Genomic DNA, 20,826 nt, shown 5'->3' with positions numbered 1-20,826 from the left:
TTTTGCTGACTACAACTGCACCTTGTCACAAAGCTGTTCTATGTAGCCTCTGTTGCGACCAGTGCCCTTCTCCACAAAAAGAAGACCTCAAGGATGTCTGTATTACCTAACCAACGCAGTTAAATGGAATACATTCTCACCATATGTCTGAAACCCTACATCTCACAACTCCTCACCACCAACCTTCAAAGGCGGTCTTTTTTTCGTGTTGAAGATCACCATTTTCATGTTGAGGCTGAGACCACTAGTAACTTGTCCAGAGTCTACCAGAGGACAGAAACGGATTTTGAGCCCAGATCGAAGTCCCAATATACACTCTTAAACGTAACTTGATCGGATTCTGCTTGTCGGGAAGCACAGCAAGTCTAAATGGTGGTGAGAATGTGAAGAAAATGGAACGCTTATAAGCAGATTTGGTGCAATCCCTATCAAAATATCAACAGTGTTTTTCACACAACTAGAACAAAGAATACTAAGATTTGTAGGAACCACAAAAGACTCCAAAGAGGGGCGCCTGGGTGGCTCAGTGGGTTAAAGTCTCTGCCTCCGGCTCAGGTCATGGTCTCAGGGTCCTGAGATCAATCCTCACATCGGGCTCTCTGCTCAGCGGGGAGCCTGCTTCCCACCCCACCGCCTGCCTCTCTGCCTACTTGTGATCTCTGTCTGTAAATAAATAAATAAAATCTTAAAAAAAAAAAAAGACTCCAAAGAGCCAAAGCAATCTTGAGAAAGATAACCAAACCTAGAACTACTATAATTCCAGATGTTAAGATACACTACAAAGCTCTAGTATCAAGACACCATGGTACTGGCACAAAAACAGACACATAAATCAATGGAACAGGACAAAGAGCTCAGAAGTAAAGCCACTATTACAGGATCAATTAATCTACAACAAAGGAGAGAAGAAGAGACAATGAGGAAAAGACAGTCTCTTCAACAAATGGTACTGGGAAAACTGGACAGCTACATGCGAAAAATGAAATTGAACCACTTTATATACCATACCAAAAAAAATTCCTTAAAATGGATTAAAGACCTAACTGTGGGACTTGAGACCATAAAACTCCCAAAATAAAACAAAGGCGGTCATCTTCTTGACGCTGGCCTTAGCAACATTTTTCTAGATATGCCTCCTCAGGCAAGAGAAAGAAAAACAAAACGAACTATTGGGACTGCACCAAAATAAAAAGCTTTGGCACACCAAGGGGAACCACCAACAAAACAGAAAGGCACTACTGAGTGGAGAAGATATCTGCAAACGATGTATCTGAAAAGGGCTAGTATGCAAAATGTAAAAAGAACTTATGCAACTCAACACCAAAAGACGAATAAGCTGATTAAGAATGGGCAGAGGATGGGGCGCCTGGGTGGCTCAGTGGTTAAAGCCTCTGCCTTCGGCTCAGGTCGTGATCTGAGGGTCCTGGGATCGAGCCCTGCATCGGGCTCTCTGCTCAGCAGGGAGCCTGCCTCCTCCTCCTGTCTCTCTCTGCCTGCCTCTCAGCCTACTTGGGATCTGTCTGTCAAATAAATTAAAAAAAAAAAAAAAAAAAAAGAATGGGCAGAGGATCTGAAGAGACATTTCCATAGAAGACATACAGATGACATATAGAAGATATACAGACACATGAAAAGATGTTCAACATCACTCATCATCTGGGAAATGCAAATCAAAACCGCAACAAGGTATCACCTTATATCTGTCAGAATGGTTAGAACCCAAAAGGCAAGAAATAGCTAGTTTGGAGAGGACAGGTAGAAAAAGGAAGATTTGTGCACTGTTGGCACGAATGTAAATTGGTACGGCCACTGGGGAAAACAGCGTAGTGATTCCTCAAAAAAATAACAATAGAAAGAGCATATGATCTAATAACTTTGCTACTGAGTATTTACCCAAAGAAAACAAAAACACTAACTCCAAAAAAAATATATATATATGGACACACTTATGTTTATTGCAGCAATTGTCCCAGCAGCCAGATTATGGAAACAACCCAGTGTCCATCAATAGATGAATGGATAAAAAAGAGACAGTACATAAACACACACACACACACACACACACACACACGGGAATATTACTCAGCCATAAAGAAGAAAGAGATCATGCCATGTGCACAAACACGGATGACCTACCTCTAAGAGGGTGTTAGGGTCTCTAAGAGCACATTTTGGTTGGCACAGTGACTGGAGGTGTGTTGCTGGCCTTTAGTGGGAAGGACCAGGAATTCCAGACAAAGCAACGCAGGTGACACATACTAGACATCAAGAAAAATGGCTCACACGATCCCAACATCCAAAGATATTCCACCAGGCACCAAGGACTTCTTCCCTGTTTGTAGTGATCTGAGCCTAGATCCCGGTTCTATTTTATATAAAAGCACAATGTATCTGGGTGGTTTTAAAACACACTAATTTCAGGGTGCCTGGGTGGCTCAGTGGGTTAAAGCCTCTGCCTTCAGCTCAGGTCATGATCTCAGGGTCCTGGGATCCAGCCCCTCATGGGGCTCTCTGCTCAGCAGGGAGCCTGCTTCTCCCTCTCTCTCTGCCTCTCTGCCCACTTGTGATCTCTGTCACATAAATAAATAAATAAATAAGTAAATCTTTAAAAATACACTGCAATTTCTAGGAACGCAGCTATCACGTACAGTACAAGGAAGACTGTTTTTTTGTTTAGAACATTACGAATTATGGCTCATCATTTCCAAATATCACATCACAAAGAGCTATGCCCCTTGGGACGGGAGTCTCCAACTCACGATTCCTGTAACGGTCAGCAGACGTGCTCATACAGATTGTGCGTGTGCAACATCAGACTGCTGCATTGTGTCTGCTGTGGTTGGGTCATATGGCTTTATTATAAATTGCTTTTGATTCCTTCTTCCTTTATGCTACTCTTAGGACATTACTCTGATTATATTTTGGGGTTATATGCGCACCTGTGATATAATCTATGATTTCTACTGCAGGATAGGGAAGGGGCATTTCAAGATTCAGCAGCTGAGAGTTGAGAACCACTCCCCTCTCTCATCAAACACAGTGCAGACTCCTGTCTGGGCCACGTGGATCTTCAGGTGGAGGGAGGGCGGGCGGGCGGGCCTCCTACTCAGTATTATCCCAGGCAAGGGAGCCTAATTCAACAAGCTTCTCCGGACCCCAACCACCCTCTTGCTGAATTCATCCACTCAAGCCATTCACTGAAGGCCAGAACCCTTGCTTTTGGAAACAAGGCTCCAGTATATCTGTGTACCCCTAGTGCTTTTAATAGAGGCCTTTTTATACGTCAGTGGTGTCGGATCGCCCAGCCCACCCACAAGGTTTCTATACCCTGACATACAATATGGGAAAGTGTTGAGATTTTGGTCCCCTTTCCCCCTACCAGGAGGGTCACTAAGGCCCTTATACCGATGTACTCATGCCACCCCTTCCCTTATAACTTTAAGTTCTGACTATCAAAACACTGTCACAGCCAATGTCTCACTGGATCCTGCGTGAAAACCACTGACCATCACTCACATGTGCCTTCTCTCTTTGGAGCCAGATGAAAGGCTGTAAGAGATAAGTAGGGTGAAAACTGTCTCCTTACACCAGCCAAACAAAGTGAGGTTCAAGGACGCCATGCTCAGGAGTCACAGGGCCCAGATGCAAACCCCAGTTTCTGAATCCAAATGCCAGCACACATCACATCACATTAGAGAGATAAAAATGAAGAATGTTGCAAAGCCATCCCAGGGTCAAAGAAAGTCCCTTCCACAACAGTCCTTGGAAAATGTATCCTTTGTTTCTTAAACAAGGCAACAGTCATCCTCTAGACAAGCAGAGGGGGCATTATTTACATTTGGGGTGTATCTTACCACCAGTAGGGTCCAGAAATCCTAACACACACACACACACAATCTCCTACCAATTACTCACTCAGCTGCTTATCAGTGGACTGTGTCCAGGTAACTTAAAGTTTTATCAAGGGGTTGCAAATCTCACGTTGGAGTTATCAAACATGGCTGCTGACTGTTGGCCACGTTCCTGAACTCAGAGGCCCTGTGGAGCCTAGGGAAGAAGAGAAAGTTTTAAGAGGGCCACTTTTTGGTGTTATTCCCCACCAGAGCGGGAGAGCTCTCCGCTCCGAAATCCCACGTTGCTCTGGCGAGGGCCATTCTCCCTTTCCCGTAGGGAGCATGGGCACCTCACTGTCTCTCTGCGTGAGGCATCTCTGCACTCCTGGAGAGCTGGCCGGGTTCTGGCCGAAGGGCTCTCCTGCTCTCAGATCCGTGAGCACATGCAGCTCCGTGAGCGGGAATGGCTGTGGGCTTCCAGGCCCTGGACACAGGTGCTCAGGCCATGAACTGGAGCATCTCCAGGCTGTAGGCAGGGGACAGACGTGCACCCCCAGTGCCCACCCAGCAGAGCTCAGACCTTACGAACGGCGTATGGTCCATGTAATCTAGATCACTGAGGGAGCACCACGGATCGCATTCAGTGGTTACAATGACACACAGCAGAAGCGTACTGTTAACTTCTTTCCATGAAGCCATTTCAGTGCCATACAGGTCTGTCTGTGTCCGGTCCCAGACTCTGCACTGCCGAGTTACACAGGGATTCCAGTATAAAGTGTCACGTGTAGGAGAGGCCCATGCTATGTGTTCCAAAGGCCTGAACTTTATGAAAGCCTCAGACATGTTGGGTCTGAGTTCGGATCCCGGTGGGGATTTCAGGAGGTCATAGGAAGTATAGTCCCAGGCTGCAGATTATCCTCATTAACCACTTAAGGCCCTTTAAATGTGTGCATGTTACAGACTCCTAGTTGTGTGGGCTCCAGGGTTGTGACCCCCAAAATTATAGGAGTGTCGATGCAGCTGAAGAGACTGGACAGAGTCCTGAAAGTTTAAGAAGACCAGAAGGAAGGCCAGTTACATGGTGACCACACAGTAATGTTTTATGACCCTCAGCCTTCTCGGGCATAACAACATGTATATAACGGCAACAATTTCATGTGCCCCTTGCCACGTGATACTAACAACCAAGGTCAACGATAAGCTGTGAGATAATGCATGACTGCAGCAGCGGCTTCTGAGTCGGAAGAGGGGGTGATGAGCTCACGGAGACGGGGGGTGGAGGCAAGAGGCTCCAAGTGTCCCACCTAAAGGGGTTAGCCTTTGGAAGGAAAGACACTGGCGATTTCTTAGCAAGTGTAATGCGTGCAACAGGGAAAGCCGAGAAGATGAACTTGGCCATCTGATCACAAATGAGTGCCACAAGCCAATGCAAATAAATCAGACTCCCAACATACCCACAAGAAGATTTGTTTTTTTTAATTAAACAAGGGAGTATTTGGGGAGAAAACCACAAAGAACCCTTCAAAGCCCAGATAACCACATGAAAAGGCGCAGTCGGCTCGCTGCTGGGGTTGTAAACCCAACACGGACGCGTGCCAAGTCTAGACGCAGGACAGGTATCTACAGCCGAGCCAGGTTTAAATGACCAGTAACGCCGCCTTCCAGAGACACCTCGGTGATTACGCAAATGAAGATTCTGACGGAGCAGCGACTCCACGTGACAGGGAACAGACCTGCTAGTGGAAATCCGCGGATTACAGCCTTTTCACGCCTGAGTCCAAGGAAACCAGAAGAGAATTGACCTGATTGGTCGAAAGTTCCTGATTTCACCTTCGATTTCCAAATAACCCGTGTTATAATATTTCCAATAATTCCTCCAGCGGATCTTGCCCTGAAGCAGACTTGATTTCAGGACATGCTAAGAGAGCCACAAGGCAGAGTTCCATCTATCTTCATAGTCTGTGAATTATCTCCCACGGGTGGAACCTGCTGAGATTTCTGGAGAGAGTGAGCCCGGAGGCAGGGCCCAGATCAGATCCGGGGGGTGGAGTGAAAAAAAAGGGAAAAGAAGCAACCTGATTGATGTGACTAAAATTCCCTCGCAAAGACAGAAAACAGGACTTTACCTGCCACAGATGATAACTCCTATTCTTTTTTTCTTTTTTCAAGTTATTAAGAGAATTTCTTACTTCTGCACTCTGCCACAAGACCCTCATCAAAACAACACAGGGAGATGGGATGTTTTCGTTTCTCTTTTTAATGACTCCCGTCTAAGACTCGGGGGTTTTGCCTGAGAGGAGCCAATGATAACATGGATCCTACTTGGTATCTCTTGTTTTGTTCTGTCATTTCGCTTTTGTCTGGCTCCAAAAAAAAAAAAAAAAAAAAAAAGTGCTAGATGAAAGTCAACTCTAAGAATAGCCATTTGGAGAAATGCTTTCCTAAGTATTCCAATAAAAATCCTAGAATAGAAAAAAAAAAAAAAAGAATGGCCATTTGGGAGAAAAGAAGGAGAACCTATAAAAATGTTCAGTGTGCCTTTTTAAAGCCTGTGACATAGAGTTCATCAAGAGACCTCACGTACGTGAAGGCGTCCTGCCACCTTTAGCGTCGATGCCCATCTTTCCGTACATGAGATTTTTAACTCAAACAATCCGGGGACACTGGCTTTACCCCTGAAAGTTGATCTATGCGTGAGCTCCTCCAAACTACCACACGGGGATTATTCTCCTGAGCGTGGGTCCCCAGTCTCCTCCGGGGAGTAACGATGTCATGTTTGCAAAGTGCTTTGAACCTTCTCAGAAGAAAGGCAGTGTGTGCGCAAAGTCAAGACATTCTTCACACGCTATGTAAGACAGAGCCTTCGTTTTTTCTGTTTCGTACTTAGAACAGTGCCCCTCTAGCCAGGCTACGCTATAAAAGAGAGAGAAGATCTTCTGTGACATTTGCAGATTTTCTCTTGAATGTTCTGAATAGTCTTTATGCCAACCAGCCCTCTCTCCCTCAGCTCTTTGTTCTTTCTTGGCATCTTTGGCAAAGCCGAGAGAGCAATGAAGAAATGCAAAGAGACAAAACTAAACCACCCTCCACCCACCCTGCAGTCACTTCTTCCCAGAAAGTTGCCTCTCTGAAATTCCCCAAGAGAACCGCAGGAAATGAATTAAAAGATCTGTTTGTATAGTCATTCTAATTCAATGCATAAACATGGCAGGCCTCCTAAGTATTTAAACCATAATTCTTACCCTTCAAGGTGCTTACTTCTGATGGCAGGGAAGGAATACATTTTGATTGCAGAGAAGGATGTTGGTGATATTGGGGTATTCGTGTTAAGAAGGTGAAAGGTAAACATTAGATCTAGGGCAAATCTCGGGTATTACTCTTCTCCCAAACCCCTTATCCCAATTCCTGTATTATCACCCTCTCCATCTCTACCTGTAAAAGACCTCTGATCTGTGCTTCCAAATGGCCTTCCATATCCTCATCCCAAAGCAAATCCAAGTCAATTTAGGAACAAGCTCTGATTGGGGTCATTGGCCATCAATCATCCTTCATTTGGGTCAGTAAGCAAGAGTCCCCCCCCATCTCTAGAACAAAGTCCCTCCCAAAGGGTGAAGCTTTTTATCTCCTTCACATGCGAGAATTGTCCATCCAGAAAAATCATTAGACCCAGCCCAGAAATCTGTTGTAATAAACACACCGTCTGAGAGAGTTCCATTTCTCCTGGATCAGGGCAAACAGTTCTTAAGATCTCAAAATAGAATTCTAATCTCTAGGAGGTGCTAATTCTGGTCCCACGGTGGTGGGCACAACCGCAACTGTGGTTTCTGATCCTATCAGATCAGCTGAAATCACGATTCGTTTATGTTCAAAAAACATACTTTCTCTCCCACACAATTTATTCAAGGGTTCCTTTAAGATTGCAGTGGAAGACCCAGCTTCTGCTGGAAGTGCTTCTCCAATGACAATGGAATCCCCTTAACTTTTTGATCTGTCTGTCCATTCATTCCCAACTTCTGACTCCAGGAATCATTAAGTGGTCTTTCCTCTCTTAGACGGCAAACTCTGTCATGCCTCATAATTGAGTGGGCACTCGATAAATGAATGCTATAGTGCTCTGAGGGATAATGCACTTCCTATTGGCAGCAAATCCGGGAGAAACTTCCTTAGAAGAAAGCACTGTCAATTACCACTTAACAAGCCTGAATTTTGGCTCCCAGAGAAAAAGCAAACAAAACAGTAACAACTCACCCCCAACAGCAGCCACATCGCTATCTGGCCCCTGCCCCCCAGTCCCCTGGCAAGTGGCTGGCCCCATAGCAGGTCCTTGTTGGTAGACTGACTCATAGAGGCGGGAGAACGGCGATACGTAATCCATCACTGATAGGTAGACGCCAGCTGGATGCCTGACCGTCTGGCTCTGCGGAGCTGCTGACCTCCCATGGTCTTTGGCTCTCTTACAGCTCACACATCGAGCTGGGATGAGAGAGGTCAGCTGGGAGCAGGAGGCGCAGAGAGGACAGGGAGGCCATTCTGGAACACTAGTAGGGGATTTTCTCTTTCTTCTGCTGCGGCCACCCCAACTTCCCTGTCTCCCCAGGGGGAGGCCCCTTCAACCCGACTGCACTGCCTGCCTCCTACGCTACCCTGGGCCAGGCCGGGCTTCAGGCTGGACACCAAGTGATTCACAATTAGAATGCGAGTCACCTCGGAAGTTCATGCCCAGGCCCCATTTCCAAATAGGTTATCACATTGGTCTAGAGTAGGATTTCAATGTGGATATTCTGGAAAGCTCTCCAAGGGATCTGCGTGTGCAGGCCCGCTGCCCGCCTTCATCCCAACCCTCGGCCCGCCCTGCAATCCCTCTGCCTTTTACAGGGGGCGCTGAAGACAACAACAACAAACGTCACTTCTGATAATAGTACCTCGCAATTTCTGCCTTTTTTCTTCTATGCCAAGCACTGCTCTAAGCGCTTTACACATACGAATGCCCTGAATTCTCATAAGAAGTGGGTGCATTTGTCATTCTGACGTTTCAGGTGAAAACAGTGAGGCATGAGAAGAGGTTAAACAATTTGCCTGGTCCTTCAGAGCTAGTAGTCGGTGAGAGAGGCAGGCTTTGAACCCAGGAAGACTGGCTCTAGCGCCTTCTCTCTTAACCATTCACCTATACTGCCTCTCCGTATTCAGACCACAGAGGCTTTCAGCAATCAGAGGTGCCCTGTATGGACGTAATCATCTACTCAGAGAACCGTATTTCTGAATACACGTATCTGCTCCCACTACCCCGACCAGAAACCTTCGATGGCTTACTAACTGTTCACGGGATATGAATCCAAACAACATACAAACACCTTCCTCAACTGCACTGGGCTAACCCTCTGGTATCTCCTCCCACCTTCAGCCACTCTACCCTCCAACAATTCCAAATGACACAGTTCCTTCCATCACCATAGGACCCTAACGATAGGCTTGAGAACGAGGACTGCCCCCTCCACACTGAGGTTATGGTTGTTATCGGCATTCCCACTCCTCGTGAGTGTGTTTCTGAAACAATTTAGAGATGCTAAGACAAAACCTCCCCCAAGATCAGGGTTGGAAGGAAGCGTCATCATTTAGAAACTCAGCCCTTCAAGGGGGTGACCAGCAGTCTAACATGAATATACACCAGATCCACAACAAGAAAACATAAGCTACACCAACTCTCACATTCACAAAACTTAAAGCTTAAAAAATAGAATTATCATGATGAAATGATATATACTTACAGACCCTGCTGCATTACTCAGGACTTGCAGATTAAAATTCTCACATTCTAATGAGTGTTTCCATTCAGTTGGCTCAGTAGTGCCACAAAGCCCCCATTTCCTTAGCAACCCCTACTGTAAGAGTGTTTTAAATGCCGTAGTACCGCATCCCAAAACCTCCTGTGAATTGCAGTTACAGTGAACGAGAATGATCCAAATTGGGGCCAGAATCTTAGGAATTAGTTATCACGAGTTCCTGGAAAATAAAGTGAAACTGGTCCAGAATTTCATTCCTTCATTGAAAAACAGGTAAACCAAAACCCAACACTTTGCAAAATACAGGATATCCACCAGGGAACAGTGCAACTGGACGGTGCATGTCCTATAGGGGTCTACTACAACTGAAATGTTAACTACTTGCGGTTTGCTCTCCTTTTTCCAGGTCTGTAAATCTCCCCACTGCCCTCTGAGCCTGCATTCACATATGTTTTTCTACTGGGCGAGATCCAGCTTGTGCCTTCTTTGTTCAGAGAGAGAACATCTTTCTGTTGGGCCACATAAGTTCCAAATCATGTCCCCTGACCCTACTCGTTACGTACTACTACACATTACAGAATCACCTGACTTCTCTCTCAGTCTAGTTCAGGATGTTTTGACTGTGATACCACTGACATTTTGGACTGGACAGATGATTCTTTGTTGTAGGGGGTATCCTGTGTTCTGTAAGCTGTTTGTTTTACAGCAGCCCTGGGCTCTACCCCCTGTAAGTCAGTAGCCCCTGGGTCATTCCCGCAACGTCCCAGGCAGGACAGTTAAAAAACTTCTCCAGACATTGCCAGATGTTCCCCAAGGGCCGCATCATTCCCAGTAGGAACCACTGGTCAGGCCTCATGCTCAACCCCTTTTGGAGTTTCACTCCAGCTGTAAACACTTTCCCGTGTTTGGCCACATTTTTTCCCCCTTTCTGAAATTGTTCAAAAGCAAGACTGCAAAAACCATCCTTGGTCTTGGGATTTCTAGGCGGTTTTCTTAGAATGTAACCCTCAGTAGGGGCTCCTTTGTACTGAGTCCATAACAAGCATTTGATTTCGGAAGAGGTGGGGGTGGGGAGTTGACTTGGCCATGACTCATGAGAAAGCAGCTTTTAGGACAGTCCTTCCTGGTACCTGTATTCCTTTTGTGAATCGCCTCCAGGAGGGAGGCGACGGCCATGTAACTGCCACTGGACGGTCACACCTGCAGTTTTGACTAATGACTTACAGGACACAACCGACATCCCTCAAGAGGCCACCTCTTTAAGTCAGTTACTTGTTACTAACAGAAAACTCGGTCCAAACGGACATAGGCAACAAAGAGAATTTACTGGCTCAGGTAAGTGAGAAGTCCTACAGAAGCAGCGCTTGCAGGAGAAGCTGACCTCCAGTTGGGCTGAAGGTCAAGTCTGGGTGCCATCTCTCTGAATCTCTCAGCCTCTTCTCCAGGAGGCCACTGGCCTTCAAACGGGCTTCCGTGGTCATGGTACAATCACCATTCAAGCTCTGGTCCAAGGTCCGTATACCACATTGCTTCCGACGGGTGCCTTTCTAATGAAGCAGAAGTCGTGCGCGTCATTGTAGCTGGACAGACCTGAGTAATATGCGTGGGGCTGAGGCATCCCACCCATGCGGCCAGGACAAGGCCAGGGGCTGATGGGTTGAGACCCTCGAATCAATCACAGAGGCTGAAGGAGGTTATGCTGGGGACTTTAGAACAGGGCTTCTCCAAGTGTGTTCCCTGACCAGTGGCATCAGCATGGTCTGGAGACTGGTAAATATGGATTTCCACCACCCATCCCAGACTTTCTGAATCAGGCACTACAGGGTGGGGCCCAGTCATTCTTCTTTGAATAAGGCCTCCAGGCGATTCCGATGGAAGCTGAAGTTTGTGACCAGCTAGCCGGTTTAGACCATCAAGCCCTCCCCACAAAGTCTGCAGTGGGGTGAATTTCATGCACTTCACTGGGCTGTCACACCGACGGAAAAGGATACAGTGGAGGCGTCAGAAGTTACAAAATCCTTCGAAAGGAGAAAGTTCATTTCACGTCTTCCTGTGGCACCGCCATGGGATAAGCAGAGCTTCCAACTAGCAACTGACCTGATGATGACTCCTGCTTCCCTTCCCGGCTGGCAATTGGGACTTGAGGCAAAGCAACCCACAACATCACATGTGCATTTTCTGTGCGCCCTACGCCACTCACCCCAGAGAAATTGGACAAATACATGAATGCATATTTGAGAAAAGTAAAGCTACTTGGCTGTTCAAACTGCATCGAAGAAGGCATTCTCTACGAAAGTTTCTTAGTCATGGCTCATCCTGGGAATCAGCCGGAGTAAGATTACATACGCAGTCCCTTGGGACAGACATGATACCCACTGGGTTATGACCTCCAAGGGAGGAGCTGAGAACCTGCACGTTCTGCAGACACTGCCAGGAAGCCTTATGGATTATGCGGGTTTCTCGAAAACACTATTCTAAGAGATATGTCCAAAGGGCTGGGGAGAAACATCTCACAAAGGAATTCTATGAACAGTTTTGAGTGCAAATAACAGTTTCTTCCTGGTCCCCTCACTACCAGAACCTCCTAATTGTTCTTCCTGCCTCCCAACTCCATCATTCTTCATACCACTGCCAGAGTGAACGTTCTAGAATGCACTGGTTATCAGAGCTCCAATCAAAACCCATCACAACCATGGTTTCCTCCAGGGAAGAGAGTTAGATGTGTTCCCAGAGAAGGACTTAGCTAAGTATTACTGCCAATATTATATTACTTGGAGGTAGCAGTGGGCTTTTATATATATATATATATTATTTACAGAAGTAAATTAGCAAATAAAGAGAGACATAACTGTACCAATTATAGTAATATCAATACAATTCTGTGCCCTGAGAATAAAATTAAATACATTTTTTAAAAGTAAAGAAACAGAATATGTCAATATCTCTGGGTATTCAGAGTATGCTTTTAAAAATTCTTTTTCAGTGGGGGGCACCTGGGTGGCTCAGTGGGTTAAGCCTCTGCCTTTAATTCAGGTCATGATCTCAGGGTCCTGGGGTCCAGCCCCGCATGGGGCTCTCTGCTCAGTGGGGAGCCTGCTTCCCCCTCTCTCTCCACCTGCCCCTCTGCCTGCTTGTGATCTCTCGTCAAATAAATAAATAAAAACCTTAAAAAAATAAAAAATAAAAATTCTTTTTTGGGACACCTGGGTAGCTCAGTTGGTTAAGCATCTGCCTTCAGCTCAGGTCATGATCTCGGGGTCCTGGGATCGAGCCCCACATCAGGGTCCTTGCTCTGCAGAGAGCCTGCTTCTCCCTCTGCCTGATGCTCCCTGTTTGTGCTCTCTAATAAAGAAATAAAATCTTTATAATTTCTTTTTCTCTGCATTTTATAATTACTCCTTTGTGAATCACATGACTTAATAAATATTTCAAAATTTAAAAGAAAGGTCATCACCAGTCCTCACCATGGCCTACAGGATGAAGGCAAAGTGTTCTCATGACATCGTACAGGTCTCTGCATAAGCCAGTCCCGCCTCTCCTTCTTAGCCTTCTTCCCCACCATTAGTCCACTTGAAACTCACCCTTGAAGTATTCTGCATCTCTTGCATTTTCCTTGAATACTCTTTGGCCTCTGTTCCCTTTGCTCGCCCCAGTCTTCCTTCCCCATTCACCCAGCGCATCGGCCAGGTTAATGCAGGGAAGGCTAAGCTAACAAAATCCCAGGAGATGAATGCAACACAGGTTTATTTGCATTCACTCTATGTAAAGAGGCTTCAAGTTTCTCCTCCGAAGACCCAGGCAGTAAATATTTTAGGTTTTGTGAGCAACATATGATTTTTGCTGCATATTTTTCTTCTTTGTTTAGTTCATTTATTGCTTTCTGGGTGAGTTGTGGGTTTTTTTGTACAATCTTTTAAAAAACATACAAACCATTCTTATACTCATAGGCCGTCCAAAAACAGGCCACTGGCCATTTGCTGACCTCTACTCTCTATGACTATTGCCAGATACATGCAGACAGCGCAGAATTACTCATGAAGTCATTCACACTGGGTCCATGAGACCGTCGTATCTCGCACAATTCTTATCATTAGACAGCAGACAAAAAGCGAGGGTCTCATTCAAGCAATGAAACGCCCCACTCTGCAAATGACACCCTGTGACTTCTCGCAAATACTTGCCCCAAATTCGCCCTTCAGTGGGGCATTTCAACCATAGTCAGGCCAGAAAGTACAACCCTACCAAGTGACCATGACTTGGTCAAAATGATGACTCTACTGAGCTCTGAGTCAACTGCGCTGGGAAGCCTTTTCTGACTCCCTAGTTCCCCAGCCAGGTGAGCTACCCTCCCCTATAATCTCACAGAACCTTGAGCATCCCTGGGCTGTGCTCTTTCTCTGCTGTCCCCACCAGATCCTGAGCTTCCTCCGGTTGGCATCTCCCTTTGCCCACTGCAGAGCACAGGGCTACCTCCCAGGGATGGCCGAAGCCTGTTGCCTCACAAAAAAATAAATGTGATGGACTGTGGGAGTGAATGCTTGCCTCTGCGTGTACCTGAAGGCTTCTGAATCTAGCACTGTCCACCTTCCTGAGACCAGTTGGTTCAACCACACCCATCTCCTCTCATGATAAATTTCTTGTTTTGGTTACACGGTTATTTTCTGTATTAAGTTCATTTCTTCTTATAATTGTTTTCTCTTATCACTGCTTTGCAGAGAGCTGGTCCTTGAGGCCACAGAGCGCTCCGACTTTATGTGGCTTAGTTTTGTTCTCGGCTTACAGGTCAGAGGGCAGGCACAGAGAGGCACAGTGATTTTCCTAAGTTACACAGCCAATGAGAGGTCCCGCTAAAAGTTATGGTTTGGTTCAACAACAAAGCTACCAGATTGAACACAGAGCCTCAGCTAAGGTCACCAACAGTTTATTCATAGCCCTTGGAGAAGCAGAAAGCAAAATACATGTTTGTCAACTGTAAGTCTATTGTACCATGTCAGGGTTTAGCTTGCATTGATCTCTGAGAGAAAGACTAAACGCAAGCCACATGGACTGTTTATTAACACTGTGCTTTTCCATATGGATTCCACTCACCCCTCTACCACCTTTCCTCATCTGCAGATCTTCTGAAACCCTGAGAATATTGAAGGTAATGTGCCCCAAAGGTTTTACCATCACACCTTAATGCCTGTTAGGAGAACAACACCTACACGCATTTTCGCTACCCAATGGCGTAAGACAAATCCGAATTCAGTTTCACATGCAACATGTGCACTGCTCTGCGGTTGGAACTAAATGTACAATCATGGAGTGGGCAGAACAGCGTTCGGAATGAGCGATAGTGTAACCCTCCACCAAAACAAGAGTTAAGCCCCTTAATGTTTATCAGTTAGCAACCCTGATGTCTCCTGTCCCCACTAAAATGTGTCCTGATCTGCAATTTTCCTTTTCTTGCCATCTCCTGGATACAGTAAGTTCCTCATAAACATCCCCTCTGATGGCTAGCCTTGACAAAGGCCTAGAAGCACCAGGGCAAAGAGAATATAGATAAGCAGTTCCCACCACGTCTCAGATCACCAACAGAACACCTCTAGAACATAGTCCTATTGAAACTGGCAAAGTTTGGGTTATTTTCAACCTGAAAATAACTTAAAAAAAAAAGGAAAAGGAAAAAAATAAGAAAATATGTAAACCCTTTATTTAAGACGGAGAAATGGCTCCTTGTGCGCTCCAACTCTTGTTAAGTGCTTAACAAACCACCGAGACAGCGCACCTCAGCCAGGCGAAAGTGTGCTAGAAAACTGAAGTAAACACACACACACAAAACAAATTACAGGTTCAGGTCCCGCCAGGCACAAAACAAGAATCAGTCCTTAACGGGAATCTTGCCCTACTTCCTTTTTTCTTAAGCCTTATAATTAAATGTTACAAAGTGTATCCAGAAGAATAAACCTAGGTTCCCCCTCCCCCCCCCAAACAAGAAAAGGTTAAGCTTTTAATTACAGGCCCTCAAACTATCATTTTGTGCAATTAGCAATTAACTCTAACCGTTGATGAGTGAATGCGGGGCCGTGCTGGCTACCTCCCTCCTCCCAGCCTGGGTTACTTCAGTCCCGTTCCATCCCAGAGAACAAGCCACACACACAGACACACACACACACACACACACACACACTCTCTCTCTCTCTCTCTCTCTCTCTCTCTCTCTCTCTCATTGAAAAGCACATTCAATTTTTAGCCAAAACGGCATCTCGCCGTGCGACTGAGACAAGGCACCCTGAACCCCGCCTCGGAGCAGCCCGAAGGTCTCGAGCCCGTCCGCTCCATCACTTTCAGGTGGAGGGAGGAGGCCTGAGAAGCCGCTACCTACCGGCCTCCCAGTACCAGCCTGCCTTTGGGGCGCAGGAGAGGGTGGCAGAGAGGAGGGAGGGAGGGAGGGAGAGATGCTTGCTGCCTTTGGAGGCCGCGGGTCCCCCCGGCCGCCGGCCCCGGTAGCGGGCAGGCGGTAGCAAGAGCAGCGCGAGTTGCATCAGCGCTCACCGCTGCGGCCGCCGCTTTCGCTGCCGCCGGCCGGGAAGGTACAGTGAGGACTGTAGGGAGCGCACAGCGGCCGCGGCGGCAGGTTCCCGAGATCAGGAAATTAGGGCAGGCACCGGGGATTGGAGGCGAGGGCGGCGCGCGAGCCAACCAGCGGCCGCCCCGGGCCCCCGTGAGCCCCGGGCGGACGCGCGGAGCAGCCGGGCCCCAGGAGCAGCCCGGGTGGCAGCGGCGGCCGCGGCCACTCTCGCACACACACACACTCCCGCACCCCGGCGCAGGCACCTGGCTGCCCAGAGCTCACAAGAGCAGCGCGTCGGGGGGAAAGGAGGGCTGAAGCCGCCGCTCCCCCCACCCGCCCCCGTCGCTGACCACTCCCCCTCCTGCCCCCTCCTCCCCGCTCACCCCGCGCTCCCGCAGCCGCCAGTGTGGGTGCTCCGCGGCCGGCTCCGCTCTCTTCTGCCTTCTCCTCTGCTCTCGGCTCCCCACCCCCTCTCCCTCCCCTCCCCTCCCCTCCCGTACCCTCCCCTCCCCTCCCCTCCTCTGCAGCGCCTGCATTATTTTCTGCCGGCAGGCTCCGCTTGCACGGCTGCTGCGGCCCGGGGAGGTGGGTGGGTGGGTGGGTGGGTTGGCTGGTGGGGAGGAGATTGTGCAAGTTGTAGGGGAGGGGGTGCCCTCTTCTTCCCTGCTCCCTTTCCCCCTTTCTAACTCCTTCCCCCTCCTCCTCCCCCTCCCCCCTCCCCGCCCCCACCTCCTTCCTCCTTTGCGAAGGGCTGGTAACTTGTTGTGCGGAGCTAGCGAGCGGCGGCGGCGGCGGCGGCGGCACCATCCAGGCGGGCACCATGGGCACGTCCGCGCGCTGGGCGCTCTGGCTGCTGCTCGCGCTGTGCTGGGCGCCCCGGGAAAGCCGCGCCACCGGAGCGGGTGAGTGAGGACGCGCCCCTCCGCCGGCTGCCCGGACCCAGCCGGGGCGCCAGGGGGCCCCGAGGCGCGGGTCTCCTTTTGCCCACCCCCCTCCTAGGAGGCGCCTCTCCGCTCTGCTCGCCTTCTTTCCCTCCCAACCCTGGTGGCGCCTCTGAGCTGACTGTCAGCGCCGCGGCCACGGGGAGCCGGGCTTGGGGGACAGCGGGATTTGGGGTGTCCTAAAGCCTCGCCTGAACTAGTCTTCATTCCCTTACACTCTGTCCCCCAAAGCCACTGTTTTGTCCCGTTTTTCACCCCGCTTGGCCGGGGCTGGGGAATGTGGGCTTCTGAGCCTCTGAACAATGGTTCTGTCTGCTCTGCCAGGCGGAGTGTTAGGAAGGAGGCAGAGGGCCGGGTCGGGCCGAGCGGTGCGCGGGAGCCCGGGGCACGCTCCTGGGACTTGAGGGGAGGTGGGAGTGTTCGGTGGTCGGGGATGGGCGCCCCCCGGGGACACGGGGCGCCGGGTGCGGATCCCGGCAGCGAGTCCCCAGTGACGGTGAGCGGGCGCACGTTCGATGGGCGGCAGCCGGGAGGCTCCAGGGAGCCACTTCAAGTGCGCAGCCTGCGCACCCGGACTGCGACTCCCCGGGCGCCGGTGGTCTCTCTGGAGTAGGGGTTAGAGGACGAGTGCGGTCTCAAACAGGACTCCCCGCTGGTGTTTCACCTCTTTTCCCCGCTCCCCGCCCCCCTCGCGCCGTGTTTGTAAACCTCTCGGGTCTCCAGTGTAGCTGAGCGGGGGGGGGGGGGGGGGGCGGGGAGCGCAAGGAAGACTTAATCAGGTTAGTTTGCTGATCTTCGTTCCCGGTGAGATTTCCTCGAGAGGAATTGAGTCCTAATCTAGTGACTGTGTAATTAGCCCTCGTTCCAAACAATAGATCAAAGGGAGTAGCGCGAGAGAGCTGGTGTGTGGCGCTGGGGACTACTGCGAGCGCCCCGGGTCTGCCGCACTGGGCCCGGGAGCCCCGTCCTCGGCCACTCTCCTAGTTGGAGCCGCACAACTTTCCTGGGCAGAGGACAGGAAGCCCTTCCACGGATTCGGTCAGAGTCCCGGCGCGTCCCTGAAGTGATCTTGACAGGACGCGGAGGGCCCTGCTGGCCAGCTCCGGGGAAGTGGACAGAAGGCTGCCCCCGATCCGAGCACCCATTCCAGAGTCCTAGCTCCTACCGCCCGGTGGCTCGCGAGGCCCGCCTGCCTGCAGTCACGTGGCTCCTGAAGTGAGCCAACTTTAAAGTGTGCGGTCAAGCAGTCTCGGGCCATACCTGGGGGGTTCGAAGCCTCCCAATGCACCCCCTGCCCTTTGGCTCGGACTATCCCGAGCGAGCGTGTGAAGCTGGGACGGGCTTTTCTGCCCTCTGCGATTGGCTGGCCGCCCGATCACGTTTGGGTTGGTCACATGGCTCCGCGAAGTCAGCATATAGAAGCCTGAGAAGTGTGATCTGTGAGGGAACACGTAACACCGGACAGGCTCCCTCGCACTGTTCTCCCAAAAGCTTTCCCCGACCTGGACTCCCGGAAAAAGGCGAGTCGTGGAGACAGCCTCTGATGGGTAACAAACCTCAGGGCCTGGAAAAGGCCTGCCTACAAGAATTTTCAGACTGGAACATTAATCATTAATGGATGAGCAATACTAACTTATTAAATGATTTCTCGGAGTAGTACCATGACTTGTATTATACTTTTCATAACATTTCAAAAGACTAAGGTATACCAGAAACTCTTGATAAACAACCTTCCTGGAGGTGAGAGAAAGGGTTTTTTGCTGCATGTTTTCTTTTAATGTAACATGTAAGAACTCTCCCTTGGAGGTTAACTTTATTCTATAGAACGCTGCGAATGTCCTTGAACTGTTGAAATGAGTTAGTTGGCCTTGTATGAGGTAGGTGAGGGTCCCCCCGACTCCCCTGTGTCACATGTGAAATATGTGACGTGCCATGAATAGTGAAAAACAAAAGCCCATGCAAGACATAAATTTTCAAAGGAAAGGGGGCACATCGTTTTTTCCACCAGATAGAATCTGGGATTGGCTGAGGAGGTACTGATCTTACGCCAACCCAGACTGACTCCTCTCTGAAGTTCAAAGCCCCAGGGTGTGTGAGTTGACCTTTTGGTCCTGGTTTTATATACATCCCTTCTTCTCACCCCCCTTCAATACCTCCCCCCGCCAAATACACTCATGGTACTGGTCTAAAATACTCTAGGACAGGGGCAGGAATGTTCTCAGATCCTGACTGAAAACTTCAACCAGGCTAACAAGAGAAGCTGAAATTCAGGAGTGGAGTTGCACTTCTGATTGCAAATCCTTGGGAATTCTAGTACATTTCTAGTACATTTCCTCCAGCCTAAGGTAGTCAAGATTAGGATGTGGGGTACCACATATTCATTAAAGCCAGAGCCTAGAAGAACAAAGGTTTTAGGAGGGCTGTTCAAAATGGCTAGCAACTAGCAGAAGAGGAGACAGAAACTTCTCTGACTGTGGGGAAAGGTTCATGAAGCTAGTAGTACTAGCTAGCTTAACCCAGAGGGAGAAGAGAAAAAACTTAACTTAAACTTAACTCTCGTCCCCTTGCAGCAAAGGAAACTGTGAGGATTAGTGATCCTAATCCTCATTCAACCATAGAACAAGCATGGGAGCCCCGATTCTTTAAAGGAGGATCACCCGGCAAGTGACAGCTTCCTGAAGTCTGAGTCCCTCCCTCCCTCCCGTGAATGGGCCTGTTGCTCCCTTCACATGACATTTAGCTAGAATGTCCGTCCTGTGTTGTTTTGATTCTCGGCTTTTACTGCTTGTGTCCCCAGATTCCTTGTGTGTGTATGAAGGCCAGGTTCGGCAGTGCAGCCCAGTATTGCTACTGTACCGTGATCAATTGCATACTGAAGCACTTAGCATTTCTAGCAAGGTTAATTATGGAAGTCTCCATGCTTCAAAGCAGTGAGGTCCTGATTTAAGTGTTTCTGCCTTTCATAAAGTTGAATAACCATAAATTCTATTTCACTTGAGCAGTTTTACTACCATTTTAGAAGCGATGAAAAGTAGCTCCAAGCCCCTTCGATTCCAGAATTATCAACCTGGTGAGACTTCACAAGAACTCCCAGAGTAGAACATGGCCATAATCAAGGGAACAGGGAGCTCCCAGACATATGGCATTGGGTTTCCATCCAAAGGCCGAAAGACTCAGAGCACAGCATACATGTACAGATAACTCATGTTAAATACCTAGACTGTACTCTATTTCTTACAGAATGTGAATGATGCTGTCTTTTTTGGTAGAAGCACGAATGATCAAGGATAGGCAGTTACCTCTTTGACCTTAAGTCACAGTTAAATTTACTTTGGAAAGCTACCTTCCCATTCTAGCTTATGAGAAATCAAATGCCTCCAAGGGCTATGATAAGGTCTGCAATGATGTTTATGATAAATGTACCTGCCTTAGGAGAGCCTCTCAGGGTGGGCTGCTCTCCAGATGGTTAATTGATAGACTCAAAATTGCTTACTATGTTCCCTTCTCCTCTACGTCCATCTCAGAAGAATTCTTAGGGCACAACACGGACAGTACTTCCAAGACAAAGGGTCCAAAAGTACCTTCTGCACAGGTGATGGGCGGAATGTACCTGTTGAGCAGAAGCAGCCAGGGACAATTTTTTGTGCCCAGCTAAAGAATTTTTAGCTAGCAGATTTGAGGACTGACAGCTTGTTAGCTTTCAGGCTCAGTGTGACTTA

The 20,826-nt window shown here is 48.6% G+C and overlaps 1 protein-coding gene and 1 long non-coding RNA gene across 4 annotated transcripts in view; one reads left to right on the top strand and one right to left on the bottom strand.

Moving 5' to 3' along the window:
- LOC125083150 (uncharacterized) overlaps positions 1–8,463 on the bottom strand; it is a 112,891-nt gene extending 104,428 nt beyond the window's left edge. The window contains exon 1 of the long non-coding RNA XR_007122184.1: positions 8,082–8,463. This is a non-coding gene — a long non-coding RNA (uncharacterized LOC125083150). The remainder of the gene's footprint in view (positions 1–8,081) is intronic.
- An 8,463-nt stretch (positions 8,464–16,926) lies between these two features.
- Positions 16,927–20,826, top strand: part of VLDLR (very low density lipoprotein receptor) — a 34,616-nt gene continuing 30,716 nt past the window's right edge. For all 3 annotated transcript variants that reach the window (XM_047699150.1, XM_047699149.1, XM_047699151.1), the window contains exon 1: positions 16,927–17,068. In XM_047699150.1, coding sequence (XP_047555106.1) covers positions 16,987–17,068 — 82 coding nt within the window. In that variant the 5' untranslated portion in view covers positions 16,927–16,986. The remainder of the gene's footprint in view (positions 17,069–20,826) is intronic.

The sequence above is a fragment of the Lutra lutra genome, chromosome 13, assembly GCF_902655055.1.
Source record: "Lutra lutra chromosome 13, mLutLut1.2, whole genome shotgun sequence".
In the NCBI taxonomy this organism is placed as follows: Eukaryota; Metazoa; Chordata; class Mammalia; order Carnivora; family Mustelidae; genus Lutra; species Lutra lutra.
Note: the sequence above shows the minus strand (reverse complement) of the source record. Positions and strands in the feature narration are given on the sequence as shown.